At 53.6% G+C, this 14,112-nt stretch overlaps 1 protein-coding gene and 1 pseudogene across 4 annotated transcripts; both read left to right on the top strand.

Annotated features, from left to right (window-relative positions):
* The first annotated feature begins 1,043 nt into the window (after nt 1-1,043).
* On the top strand, nt 1,044-1,825 carry LOC122426356 (annotated as a pseudogene).
* Nucleotides 1,826-5,446: 3,621 nt separating this feature from the next.
* On the top strand, nt 5,447-12,828 carry DNAJB2 (DnaJ heat shock protein family (Hsp40) member B2). Of its 4 annotated transcripts, XM_043445203.1 has the most exons (10): nt 5,447-5,634; nt 5,888-5,989; nt 6,673-6,782; nt 7,844-7,897; nt 8,080-8,202; nt 9,098-9,190; nt 9,394-9,496; nt 9,685-9,755; nt 10,601-10,807; nt 11,904-12,828. In XM_043445203.1, exons 2-10 carry the CDS (start codon nt 5,925-5,927, stop codon nt 11,912-11,914), a joined length of 837 nt encoding a protein of 278 aa, XP_043301138.1. In that variant the 5' UTR covers nt 5,447-5,634; nt 5,888-5,924; the 3' UTR covers nt 11,915-12,828. The 4 variants fall into 4 exon arrangements, with proteins under 4 accessions (XP_043301138.1, XP_043301136.1, XP_043301137.1 ...); XM_043445201.1 differs by having other exon boundaries at nt 10,601-12,828; XM_043445204.1 differs by lacking the exon at nt 9,098-9,190 and having other exon boundaries at nt 5,465-5,634.
* The last annotated feature ends 1,284 nt before the right edge of the window (nt 12,829-14,112 follow it).

Genomic DNA, 14,112 nt, shown 5'->3' with positions numbered 1-14,112 from the left:
TAATTCTGTGGGCAAGCCCTGGCAGGCCTAGGTTGGACTGGGTGTGGGTGTGGGAGGTGGCAACCCAGATCTCCATGGGGTAGCTGGAAGCGCCCATCCAGCCCGGCTCCTGAGGACTTCCTCAGTGTTGGGGAATGCTTTCATCCCGGAGGCTTCTAAAGCCAGGGTACAATTACCTCCTGCATGCAGACACAAGAGCCAGAGCCCCAACTTTGGATTCCACCCAACACATTTCCTCCCTCGCCTCTGATGTGTCAGGAACATGCCTACCTCCAAAGCTGCATTCCCTTCTAGCCTCCCGCCCCCTGCTTGCCTCACTGTTGCCATTCCTTCCAGTTTAGGTCACAGTCACCCAGAACCTGTCCAGCTCTGAGACCTCTCCTTCCTCTAGAGTCTCTCTCTTCCATCTCTATCACTCATTCGATACTTGGCCTGGACCGCCTTGTAGCGTAGCACTCAGCTTCTTTCTGATATCCCATTTCCCTAACTAGATTTTAAAAGATTACATGTGTATTTGACCAGTTATTATGTACACACACTTCAGAATTCAAAAGGTACCAAAGAGATTTACAAATAGCAAAAATAAGTCCCCTTCATTTATTCCCCTCTTGGCAGCCATCATTGTTCGTGGTTTTTGTTATTATAGTATTTCCTTCCAGACTGCTGAGGTGTGCACACTAATGTATACTAATGTGTGCACACATTTAAATATACTTTGCTCTACATGTTGTTTTTTCACTTAACAATAACATAGCATTACATATAGATATGCCTCATTCTTTTTGGTGACAATATAGTACTCCATAGTGCACTGTATCATTGCTTATTTAACCAGTCTGCTATTAATGATGTAGTATTTAGGTTATTTCTAATTCTTTGCTATTGAAAAGAATGCTGCAACACTTGCACATACTTCTTTGCATATATGTACAACTACAGATTACTATAAATGGCATTACTGGGTCAAAGGGCACACACCTTTAATTTTGATATATACCTCATATTGCTCTCTTTAAAACTTATATCCAGGCAGTGTCAGGATATTCACCGCTTCATCCGCCACCGATCTCCCTTCACATCGGCCATCCAGGCTCGGGGGCCCTGCGTCCTGGGAGTTTCTCCTGGCTCCTGCGCGGCCCGGGCTGAGCCGACATGGGCGCCCACCAGTACATGCAGGAGCTGTGGAGGAAGAAGCAGTCGGACGTGATGCGCTTCCTCCTGCGGGTGCGCTGCTGGCGCTACCGCCAGCTCTCGGCGCTGCACCGCGCCCCGCGCCCCACCAGGCCCGACAAGGCGCGCAGGCTGGGCTACAAGGCCAAGCAAAGCTATGTAATATAAGGGATCCGTGTGCGCCGCGGGGGCCGCAAACGCCCCGTTCCTAAGGGTGCCACCTACGGCAAGCCTGTCCACCATGGTGTCAACCAGCTCAAGTTTGCTCGAAGCCTGCAGTCGGTTGCGGAGGACCGCGCTGGCCGCCACTGTGGGGCCCTGAGGGTCCTGAATTCCTACTGGGTTGGTGAAGATTCTACATACAAATTCTTTGAGGTTATCCTCATTGATCCATTCCATAAAGCTATCAGAAGAAACCCTGACACCCAGTGGATCACCAAACCAGTCCACAAGCACAGGGAGATGCGGGGGGCTGACGTCTGCAGGCAGAAGGAGCCGCGGCCTGGGCAAGGGCCACAAGTTCCACCACACTATAGATGGCTCTCGTCGTGCGGCTTGGAGAAGGCGCAATACTCTCCAGCTCCACCGCTACCGCTAATATACCTAATGTTTGTAAAGTTCTTATCTAATAAACAATTTAGGACTTTCTTGTCTGAAAAAACAAAATTAAAAAAATAAAAGTTATATCCAGGGGCGGGGAGGAGGGAGCGGGGGAAAGAGGAGGGGAGGGTCGGGGGAAGGGGTTAGGTGTCTATTGAGTAGATGGCAGTGGGGCACGAAGAGAGTGGAGGTCCTGGTGCCAAGCGGGTCAACGCTGCATTGGGCCTAGAGCGGGCAAGCGATTCCGAAGCTAAGGTAGCAAACTTTGCGAGTAAGAGTTGGCCGCTGAGATCCAGAGGGCAGCTGGGGGCGAAGCCCCGGCCTAGGCCCCCGGAGATGTCTGGCTGCGGAGCTTGTACTTGAGGTGCGGCGGGCGCGCGAATCTTTAGCTCATCGCTCATCTCCGCTCAAAGAGGCTCATCGTTTTCCTCTTTGTAGAGTGGAAATTGGAGTAGCTACTAAATGTATTATAGGTAGTCCTCCAGAAATGACTGGGAGATGTTTCAGTCATAGCAACTTCTGTTTGGTTTTGAAAGTTGTTAACAAAGCATAGTTGATGTTTTTAAATTAAACACAACTACGATTTGTATCTTGAAACTTTTTTGGCATTTGAATAAAACAAAAGGATTAAATGAAAAATAAATAAATAAATAAAAGTTATATCCAAATTATCCCTCCCACTACCAAAGGCTCACAGCCTTGCCCATATAACATACACTTTTTGATCTGCATCAATCATCTGAGAAGTGAAAGTATTTTCTTGCAGCTTTCCTTTATAATTCTCTTACTATGAATGAGATTGAAGTTTTTCATATTTAAAAGCCACTAGTTTCTCTTCTGTGAACTGTCTTTTCTGTGCCCTTTGCCCATTTAAAAATTACATTGCTTGTCTTTGCTCATAAGTTTGTTGGAATCCTTTGTGAACAAAGGAAATTAACCCTTTGCTTGCTAGATGCGTTCCACATAATTTCCCTCAGCTGTCATTTGTCTGTGCCCCAACAAGGTTTTCATCTTCCTCGGTACAGGGACTGAAACTTAAATCTCTTTATATTCCTAGTCTTAACATAAAACCACACACATGGTAAGTGCTAGACAAAAGTCTGTTGAGATAAGAGAAGTAAAAAGAAAGAGATTTGAAAGACTTTGGAGTGACCTAAACTAACCAAGAAAAGCTATGACAAACCTAGACAGCATGTTAAAAAGCAGAGACATTACTTTGCCAACAAAGGTCTGTCTAGTCGAAGTTGGACTATAAAGAAAGCTGAGCACCGAAGAACTGATGCTTTTGAACTGTGGAGAAGACTCTTGAGAGTCTGTTGGACTGCAAGGAGATCAAACCAGTTAATCCTAAAGGAAATCAGTCCTGAATATTCACTGGAAGGACTGATGCTGAAGCTGACACTCTAATACTTCGGCCACCTGATTCGAAGAACTGACTCATTGGAAAAGACCCTGATGCTGGGAAAGATTGAAGGCAGGACGAGAAGGGGAGGACAGAGGATGAGATGGTTGGATGGCATCACCGACTCCATGGACTTGAGTTTGAGCAAGCTCCAGGAGTTGGTGATGGACAGGAAAGCCTGGCATGCTGCAGTCCATGGGGTCGCAAAGAGTCAGACACGACTGAGTGACTGAACTGATTGAAACTAATCGATTCATTCCTCTTACAGCAAGGTCAGTCAAGACTGGAAACAGCAGAAACTCTGGAAAAAATTAAAAAAAACAACAACAGGAAATCATCCCCCCAATCCCACCCCCACCCAACACACACACACACACACACACACACACGCACATACACATAACTGGAGAGATACTGGGTAGCATACAGAATCGATACAAGGGCTGTCAAACAAGACTCTGCAAACAGGTAGGCATCAAGGGAAGCTGGACAGTCCTTCCCACAGTCAAGGTCAGGGCACGGGACAGGCTGCCTAAAAGACCTCTGTCCCCTCCATTCACTGCAGAGAGGCCTCCTCCCACCCAGGCATTGAGGTTGACATTCCCTCCTCCAGACACTAGAGGCCACTGCTGGCTCTGCTGCTACCGCTGGAGAAATGAATTCTCAACTGCCCCTGCTTCTCTGTGACTTGTTCCAGATTCGAGTCCCAGCTGGCCCTCCCGACTGGCAGAGTGTCTGGCTTTTGCCTGCACCCTTGGAGCCAGGGAGTCTGGGAGAGCAAGGGTCGGGGTTTGTGGCAGGTAGTGGCCTGCTTCCCATCAAAGCCGACACAGTGGGAATTCGCCAGGTGTAGGTAGGTAGGAGGCTCAGAGACTGTGAGCAGCCAGGAAAACTGGACAAATGCACTCCAGGCTCTGCTTTCATGTCTGGCTCAAGCCCTTCTCTTTGATGAAAGCATTTCTGGGTCACCCAGCCTAAAATACTGGATTCACATAACCATTATTGTTCAGCCTGTCATGATGCCAGAGTTTTTGTACTAAAGAGCCTGTGCTGTGTGCTTAGTTGTGTCTGACTCTTTGCGACCCCATGGACTGTAACCTGCCAGCTCCTCTGTCTATGGAATTTTCCAGGCACGAATACTGGAGTGGGTTGCCATTTCCTACTCCAGAGGATCTTCCCAACCCAGGGATCGAACCTGCATCTCTTGTGTCTCCTGCATTTGAAGGCGGATTCTTTCCCACTTGCACCGCCTATTCACTATACCTCATGTTACTTTGAAAGAGCCCTAGGCATTACCTGTATTTAGGGAGAAAAAAAACAAGTCCTTAGAGGTTTTCTTGTCACACTGTAGCACCAGGTTGTAAACCCAGGTCTGTCTGTTTCCAAAGCCTTGGGGTTTCCCAGTGGTCTATACTGCTGGGCTGGTATCTTAGGTTGGAGTTCTGTGAAGTTAGGGACTGGACCACAGTCTTCTTTTTACATCCTGGCAGTTCTACAATATATACGATGCTCAATTAATGTTTGTGGATTGGCCTGGAGAGCAAGCAGAAGCCAGTTCTAGAAGGTCCTCTCAATTTCCCATGAGGCCATGGGCTAGAAATCACTTTAAAGTGGAAGAGGTCTACTCAGGATCAGTTTGGAAAGAAAAACTTCGAATCTAGGGAATTTCCTTTCTTCTCCGCCCCGCCCCCAGTGTCAAAATTAACAACATGTTCCCATCTGTTCATTATTTAATCATCCAATGGATTATTTTTGAATCCCACTAACTGTCCTTAATACTCTAGTGAGAGGAAAAAAAAAAAAAAAGGACATAATCTCTGCCCTCCGAAATTGACATCCTAGTGGGGGAGGTGAATGTCAGTCAAGTAAACAAATAAATGCTAATCTGTATCTCTGACCAGTGTAAGGAAAGATGCCAAGAACAGCTATGAGAGGCAGATCTGACCTACTCAGGGAAATCGGGCGGCCTCTTTTGACGATGGGGCTGGAGCAGGGATCTGAAGAAAGGGGAGGATTTAGGCCCCGAGGGAAGTTTGTGAGCCCTTGAGATGGCGATTTTCCCCGGGTCATCGAGCCTGTCTGTAGGAAGGCCACAGAAGGGCCAGAGGCTGGGCGGCTTTTTGTTGGCGAATGCGTCACGCCTGAATGGAACCTGCCGCTGTCTCCCAGGTCCCATCTGGGGATGACGTTGTCCTGGTGCAAGCCCAAAATAGCCGGCTCCGCCTCCATCTCCCGGCAGCCCCTGCAGCAGCACGCCCCCCAGTCCACCCCCCAGGTGACAGGCCGAGCCGGCCTCCTCTGGGTCTCTAGTAGTTTCCGTGCCGCTGACGCACGCTTGCGCGCACAGCTGGGCCGGCCGCGTCCTACGCAGCAGCCGCGAGCCGGGCAGCCGGTGCCAGACGGTTCCCGGAGGGGGGCAGGGGCGGGGCGCTGCAGGAGGCCAGGGACTCCCGGCGGAGGAGGTGCGGGCGGGGGGCCCCGGCCAGGCTGGGGGGCCCTTGGCGTTTGCGGGCTGCGATAGGGCGCCACGGCTCTGAGTCCCGAGATAGCCGGTGGCACCCGCCTGCCAGGGCCGATAAGGCTGCCGGAGGGAGTCTAGTCACCGGCCGCGAGGAGAGCCAGCGGGCTCTGCTGCCCCCTGCGGGGGTCTCCAGCCCCAGGGAGGGGCTGGCTCTCGGTTCTTTCGGGTCTGACTCTACCTTCTCTACCCCGCAGCCCCCAAGGAGGCCCGCCTGACGACTAACGAGTTGCCATGGCATCCTACTACGAGATCCTAGACGTACCGCGAAGTGCGTCCGCTGATGACATCAAAAAGGCGTAAGTGCCTCCGCCGTGCATCAGAAAGCCACTCACCCCACCCCACCCCACCACCACCACCCTGGGGCCCTTCAGAGGCAGTGCGGGGAGACCCAGGTCCTTAGAAAGGACTGGGGTGGGGTGGGAGGCTTCCTCAGAGAGTGACCCCCTGTAGGGAGGAAGGAAACCCCTGGATGAGTGGGGGAAATGTGTAGCGAGTTCTGTTTACGAGCTGCAGTGTGGGCTCTTTTTCCAGTGCACCCTCCCATCCTTTCCCTCAGTCTTCACTCCTACCGCCTCCCCCAGCCTCTTAAGTGTGGGCTTTCTGAACATGCAGTGCAGACATGCTCAAGCATTGAGACCAGGAGGGACCAGCGGCCCCTGTACCCTCCATGGACACATGTACCTACTGTCCTTTGCAACCCGACCAAGCTAGCCCCTGGGAGGGGTTAGGGCTGGGACTTTCTCACCCTCCGGTTATCATCTGCTGATACAAGTATGTAGTCCTAGCACTGGCTGCGGAGGGGAGAGAGAGGGACTCCATTAAAACACTGCTGCAGAGGCAGCCCTAGCAGCTGGGACTGACCCGGATCTGAGTGGTGGACGGGCTATGGTGGGCTAACAGGAAATGGGTCATTGTGTTCCCTGGTGGGAAGTGCCTGCCTTTGTCCCCTGACCCTCCCCTCTGAACCCACTTCCTGCAGGTATAGGAAGAAGGCATTACAGTGGCACCCAGACAAGAACCCAGATAATAAAGAGTTTGCTGAGAAGAAATTCAAGGAGGTGGCCGAGGCGTATGAAGTGCTGTCCGACAGTAAGGGCCAGGGTCAGGGGTCAGGGCAGGCCAGCACCTGTCACTCCCACTTCATGCCCATCACATTGCTTCCCAAAGCCACGCTGCCACCACCCTCGTCGCCTCCATGCCTCTTTCAACCTGGCAATTAAGTGCTCCTCTCTCACAGGGACTCTGGAATTCTTTGTTTCAATTCAAAGGAGCACCTACTGTGTGCCAAGCACCCTTTTATTCTTCCCCAGATTCCGTCTCAGTGTCTGTTCCCCAGGGTCTGGTAGTTGGTCCTAACAAGGGGAAGGAAGCAAGGCAGGGAACCAAGGTGTGCTGAGCCTCCTCTGAGCCGGGCCTTAGGGCATGTAATCTCCATGAGTCTTCATAGCCATTCTTCAAGACAGGATTTATCATCCCATTTGTCAGGCAAGAAAACTGAGGCTGAGAGAAGTGAGGTAACTTGCTCAAGGAATATGACTCCAGGTCTTTCATTCATTAATTCAAAAAATATTCACTGAATGCTTAAGGTACCAGACTCTTGTTGGGCAGAGGAACAATGAAGGACAAACAGGCTATGTCCTTGTCCTGATGGGTTTATCACAGTCTGGTCAGGAAAGATGGACATTAACCAAGTAAATGCAGAGACAAGGTTATTCTAAAGGAATAATAGGGTGATGTGATAGGAAACAGGGAATCACAGGCACCAACTTTTGTTAGGTAGTCACGGAAGGTCTCTCTGTGACATTTAAGTTAAAGCCCTGATTAATGATAACACAGTAATTAATCATTAGTTAACATTTATGAAGCACTGAGTATCAGGGACTGTGCTAGGTAGTTTAGGTGGATTATCTCATTTAATCCTTGCAGCTATGAGGTCAGTGCTATTATTGTGTCCATTTTACAGATGGGAAGGATCCCCTGTGTGAAGGGCTGAGCTGCTGCTAAAACCATGACCGTGTTCATGTCCCCTGTTCACCCTCCTGCCCCCCAAGTGTCAGTCTCTGGACAGTTTTCAGAGGGGCCTAGCCTGGAAGTTGGGGGGGGGTCGTCATCCCAGAGGGAGGGAGAAATGATCCAGTCTCTCTTTTCAGAGCATAAGCGTGAGATCTACGACCTCTATGGCCGGGAAGGGCTGACTGGGGCAGGTAGGTGGAGCGGGGACACCCCGGGACAGAAGTGGGTCAGGGAGGAGCAGGGAGGCCAGTCTCCTGCAGTGGATTCTTGCTCTCACTCCCGGCTCCTGCAGTCTCCAAGCCTCGGGTGGGGTCTCCTCACTCAGGGCAGGGTGCCTGCCCTAAGCCCTCTCCCCATCCTGCCTTTCTTCTAGGAACTGGCCCGTCTCGTGCAGAAGCTGGTAGTGGCGGGCCTGGTTTCACCTTCACCTTCCGCAGCCCAGAGGAGGTCTTCCGGGAGTTCTTCGGGAGCGGAGACCCTTTTGCAGAGCTCTTTGGTGAGTGGACTTGGTGGGCGTCTGACGAGCTGGACTCCTCCCTCCAGGCCCGCCCTCCATCAGCCGGGAGGCCTTAGGCAGGAGGCTGAGAGGGAAACAGAATTCCACAGACAGAAGACTTTGTGGGGGTGGATCCAAGTGAGCGCTGGGACAAAACCTCACACATGCCAGAACCCGCGTGACCCTATAGTGACACTTCAGAGACTCGCCTTACGTAAATGATAACAACAGTAATTCATTGTTAAACCTCCACAGTGACAGTCATGCAAGCAAGACTCAGAACATCATGGGACAGTGATAATGCCATTACAGACAACAGCAGACGCCACCTATTTGAATGGTTAAATGACCCCTGGGAGATAGATAACTTTATCCACACTTAGAGATGAGAGAACTGAGGCACATTCCAGTAACTTGCTTAGAGTCACACAGCAGATGGCAGAGCAGAGACTTGTGTCTGCCTGACATCACACCAGGCTTATGCCTAAAACTGAAGGAGATGTTCCTTTGCTCCCCACCTCCCCGGCCCCTTCCTTTATTTACAGTGGCCACAATTGACCAGGGAACTTTTTCATGTATAATACTAAAGAGGAATTTGATTTATACATCAGTCCAAGCTAAAATGTACCCAGTTGCTTAGCAGCTTGTATTTCAAGATGTAAGATTAAGCAGGGTTCAGGGTCTCCTTTGGTGGTCCAGTGGCTAAGACTCCATGGTCCCAATGCAGGGGACTAGGGTTCAATCCCTGGTCAGGGAACTAGATCCCACATGCCATAACTTACACCCAGTGTAGACAAACAAATAAAATCTTAAAAAAAAAGCAGGGTTCACACATTCTGGGGGGCAGGGGGGGATCTTTTCACCAGATGATGGTTCATCTGCTTACTCATTGCAGATGACCTGGGCCCCTTCTCAGAGCTTCAGAACCGGGGTTCCCGACACTCGGGCCCTTTCTTCACCTTCTCTTCCTCCTTCCCTGGGCACTCTGGTAAGTGCCATTCTTTCCCATGCCTGCAAGCGTTTGGAGTCCTGGAGCCCCTCACCTCAGCTCGTTGTTCTCCCACGCCTTCTCTCTCATGTCTCCAGAGCCCTGCCTCACAGAGGTTCCCGGCCCTTTGTGAGCACAGCCTGCCTGCCGGGTGCAGCCTGTCTAATGCCCCCTCCTCCCCCACCCCCTTGTCCCGATGCCAGATTTCTCCTCCTCGTCTTTCTCCTTCAGTCCTGGGGCTGGTGCTTTTCGTTCCATCTCTACATCCACCACCTTTGTCCAAGGACGCCGCATCACCACACGCAGGTGAGGGCTTCTTCTGGGACCATGCCGGGGCTGGGGGGTGAAGCGGCGGTGGGGGTGCTGCAGACAACTCGAGAGGCAGCTCCCTGAGGGCAGAGCCCAGTCCGTCCTGTCCAATGCAGCCTGGAGCCCAGACGGACTCCCGCAGGATTCAGGCCTGCCCGCCCAGTAAACTGTGCTGTCTCCCACAGGATCATGGAGAACGGGCAGGAGCGGGTAGAAGTGGAGGAGGATGGACAGCTGAAGTCCGTCACAATCAATGGTGAGGAACGGCCCAGCCACCGATCCCTGGCAGGAAGCCCGAGGCCCCAGAGCCCCCTCCCCAACCTGCTCCTCTCTGAACTCCCCTGGGCCAGGGAGGCCAGACTGGCAGGATTGGAGATGGTGATCCGGGGGAAGGGGAGGGGGCCGGGACACAGAATGGTGGGCTCTCAGAGGGCCCGCTAGTCACCATTGTCATGAGTTGGGATGCCTGGAGTTTGCAGAGCATGTGACTATTTTTAAAGCCCTTGCACACACACCACCATATCCCCAATATTCTTACAAGAACCATGGGAAAGCAGGGCAGTTTGCACTTGCCCTACTTTTCATTTGCAGAGACGGAGCCTCAGCATAGCTAAATGGTCCTAACTCCCGGGTAGCCCCAGGCCCGAGGCTTTGACCTACTTAGTGAAGGGTGAAGACAGGAATGAAACTACAGGATGCAGGGTTCCTGGGGCTGACCTCTTCTTCCCACAATGCCATGCGGTACAGGATGGTCACCCTTTGGTGCCCGCTGACTCTGGGAGCTCTGTGTGCTAATAAGGGCACTTGGCAAGCTGTCTTATTTAATCACTGGAACCATTTGACAGTGTAGGCACTCTTTGTCATTCCCATTTTATGGATGAGGAAAGGGAGGCTTAGGGAGGTTGAGTAATTTGCCCAAAGAGACAGCTTGTATCTGCTGAAGCTGAAAAACTGGCCATGCTCATCATCATGCTAGGTTTCAAAATGCATGCACCCCCACTTCCAAAGGAGGGGCTGAGAGTGGCCAGAATGCATGAGTCTCCCTGGCAGACTTCCCGAGGCCTGGATCAAAGGGCCTCATGGTGGCCGTGACCCCTGTAGGTATCCCAGACGACCTGGCCCTGGGCTTGGAGCTGAGCCGCCGTGAGCAGCAGCAGTCTGTCACCTCCAGGTCAGGGGCCACGCAGGTCCGGCAGACCCCTGTGTCACGACCCCCCGACGGCAGCCTCTCTGAGGAGGACGAGGACCTGCAGCTTGCCATGGCTTACAGCCTGTCAGAGATGGAGGCAGCTGGGAAGAAACCGGCAGGTGGGCGGGGGGCACAGCGACGACGGCAGGGGCAGCCCAAGGCCCAGAACCACGATCCGGGAGTGCGGGAGCCCCATGAGGGTGCAAGGGGTGACACAGCCAAACCCAGCCCCTCTCCGGAGGAGAAGGCCGCTCGCTGCCTCATCCTCTGATCATCAGGCCCAGCCCACCCGATTCAGGGGGACCGGGAGTCCTGGTCAGAGAAGGGCATGGCCTGAGGTGCAGGAGCCCCTCTCCACCTCGGGCTCCCTCCCAGGTCCACCCCTCCCTCCAGCGTGGATTTGCTGTGCTCAGCCCACGGCTGATAGGTCCCTGGTGAAGTCCAGGGTGGGGGACCTCAGGGCAGCGGGAGGGCCTGAGGAGCCAGGATGAACTTAATTCTAATTAGACGGGGAGTTTCTAAGGGGCATTAGTGGCTTGGGTCCGGCCTTTCACGCCCAGGCCTTCTGCCACCTGTGTTGCTGAATGATGTCAAGGAAGGAGGACTTGGCCTGAGGTTCTCTGAGCCAGAGTGGGCAGCCACAGCTCTCCTGGTCGGCTGCAGACACCCCCACCCCGGTTTCCGCGCAGTGTTGAGCTCTGACGTCTCTGTTGCTTCCCTCCTGGTGCTGCTGCTCCTCCCTCGCATTCTTCTCTCTGCAATTCCCCGCGGGCTACATCGCTTGCTTTCACTGCCTGCTGCCTGGCTGGGACTCCCTTCTTCCTTTTCCCCAGAAGGCCTCTTTGTGGCGAGGAAGATGCTGTGGCCCGTAGGGCCATAAGGTCTTCCGGGGAGGCTAGCTGGGTGGGGCGGGAGCCTCTCGGCCCGTCCAGATTCAGAACCGGAGCCTACTCCTCCTCCCTTCCTCTTGCTGCCTCAGCCTGCCCCCAGCCTCCGGACTAGCCAGAGGTGAGGCCGGCTAACCCTGGAGAGGGGGGATAGGGCCAGGGTGCCCCAGGAGGGAGGCCTAGGAGGGACCACACCCCGTCCTCCCGCACCATGCATCAGGGCTCAGGGAGAGGCCACAGGGCTAGCCCAGGGCTGCATGCTTAGCTCTGCCCTCCAGGCTTGCGGCTGATCCTCTCTCCTGTCACCCCACCCCCGCTCTCTCCCCAGATGTGTTCTGAGCTGGATGTCCGGGACCCAGAGTTGCTGCACAGTTCCAACAGGACAGCGCCCAACCCTGTGCACTGGGAGGGGACCCTCCATCCCTCTCCCTCACCTGTGCTGAGCATAGAGCCGGGCCTGGGCGGTGGGCGGGGGCCGGGTGGGAGGTAGGCTTAGCCTGTAAAGGCTTCCCAGGGTGTTTGGTGTTGTTTCCTGGGGACTACAAGTCCCAGAATGCAACGCACCTCGCCTTTCTGTTAGATCATGCTTGGGGGAAGTGGTGCGCAGTTAACAGAGCTGTGCATCTTGGGATATGTAGTTCCAGCTCTGGTCGGCCTGTTAACTCGTGAGATGGGGACATCTTGTCATTTGATTTGTCCCTGGCAGGGGTGGCAAGAATGTGGATGAAGGGGGAATGGTCTGAGCTTCATTTCCTCTGATACCTCTTGCTAGCGCTGGGGTTAGAGTGTACAAATCAAGGCCCTGAGGCATCTGGGAGAGGTTCTTTTCCTGTGGGCAGTCCTAGGGTCTGAGAATGATCCAGGGCAGATTGGCTGAGCAGGGTGTGGTCTCAAGAGGGCTGATGGGCGTGGGTTGGTGAGAGCTTGGAAGGTGGAAGGCCACTCTAGTGCTCAGGGGTGTGTGTGTGGGTGTGTGTGTGACTGGAATCAGCGTGTGATGGGTGCTCCAGGCATGCTGCTGCTTGTGTGGCTCCTTTGGCCTCTGACCCTGCTGCCCATTCCTTCTCTCCAACACCACAGAAGCTGCCTCTCCTCCTCCCTCCCTGGGGAGCCCAGTGGCCGGGGAGGGAAGTGGTGGAGCCGGGGTGTTGCCAGCCCCTGCGCCGTTGAGTCCCAGTGACCTATCAAAGCCAGCTGGGCTGAGCTCAGACCAAGAGGGAAACACTGGAAGTCAATAAAGCTGAGTTTCGAGAGCTTGGTGGTGTGCTGTGTCCTCTGTGCTTCCTTCCCACTGGCCAACCCTGTGGGGCCAGCGGGTGACACACCTCCCTTTATTTCTCAGGCATCCAGAGGTCACACGCCTTCCCAGCTGACAGCAGAAGCCCCCTCTTTGACCAGGCGGCCCTCCCCTAATATGGTGTGGAATCCCAGGCCGTGCGCACATGCCTCACCTCTGGGGGCCCCACAGCGGGCTTTCACAGGCAGCTATTGTTCTCCGAATGCAGGACCCCACCACCCAACTACTGCAGGGTCTGCAAGCACAGCTAGGACCAGATCTGACTGGACTGAAAGCTGAGGCCAACAGAAAGCCAGGAACACGTGGTGAAACACCTCTAAAAACCTCCTCCCGAGGCCCAGAGACTCAGCACCCCCTCCACAGGTCCTCTTAGCTTATGGCTAGCATCCAGTGGCAGAAGCCTGCCTCTCTCACATGGAGTGGCATAAGTCTGCCCCACACAGGGTCCAGGGCCCAGGGAGGTGAAAACTAGGTACCTCCCCCATCCTGTCTCTCCAGACCTGCAGAGATGCCCTCCCAGCCACAGGACAAGCACTTTTCCATCCTCGTGCAGGTCAGTGTTGCTCGCCTCCGACTCTCTCTTCCATTCGGGGGTAAGCACTGGGCTTCATCTTCAATGGCCAAAGGACCTATTTGTATTTTTCCTCAAAACAAGGAAGCAGCATGCCCTGAAAGGAATTGCAAGCCTCCGTCTTGAGAGAGAATCCGTTGGAAGTTTCTGCCCACTTCCAGCCTTTGAGATGACCAACAGTGGTGTTGAGCAGCAGCAGAGCACAGGTGAGGGGTGGGGGGCTAGAGGTCCACTCACTGTCCTTTCGCTCTCTGAGCAGGACAGGTGGTACTCACCCATCTTTTATGTGGGGGCCTGAGCCTTGGGCTTCCCTGGAGGCTCAGATGGTAAAGAATCTTGCCTGCAATACAGGAGACACGGGTTTGATCCCTGGGTCAGGAAGATCCCCTGGAGAAGGAAATGGCAACCCATTCCAGTATTCTTGGCTGGAAAATTCCATTAACAGAGGAGCCTGGTGGGCTACAGTCCATGGGGTCACAAAGAGTCGGAAAGGACTGAGTGACCAACAGTTTCACTTTCTGAGCCTTGGCAGTTCAGTTCAGTCGCTCAGTCGTGTCCGATTCTTCGTGACCCCATGAATCGCAGCACGCCAGGCCTCCCTGTCCATCACAAACTCCCGGAGTTTACTCAAACTCATGTCCATTGAGTCAGTGATGCCATCCAGCCATC

This window comes from Cervus canadensis, chromosome 24, assembly GCF_019320065.1.
Source record: "Cervus canadensis isolate Bull #8, Minnesota chromosome 24, ASM1932006v1, whole genome shotgun sequence".
NCBI lineage: Eukaryota > Metazoa > Chordata > Mammalia > Artiodactyla > Cervidae > Cervus > Cervus canadensis.
Note: the sequence above shows the minus strand (reverse complement) of the source record. Positions and strands in the feature narration are given on the sequence as shown.

Bases quoted from the DNA above. Each gene is read 5' to 3' on its own strand.
- DNAJB2 (XM_043445201.1), top strand. From the start codon at position 5,925: ATGGCATCCTACTACGAGATCCTAGACGTACCGCGAAGTGCGTCCGCT. The intron at 5,990-6,672 runs GTAAGTGCCTCC...CACTTCCTGCAG, and splicing joins GCTGATGACATCAAAAAGGC to GTATAGGAAGAAGGCATTAC. The intron at 9,497-9,684 runs GTGAGGGCTTCT...TGTCTCCCACAG, and splicing joins CGCCGCATCACCACACGCAG to GATCATGGAGAACGGGCAGG.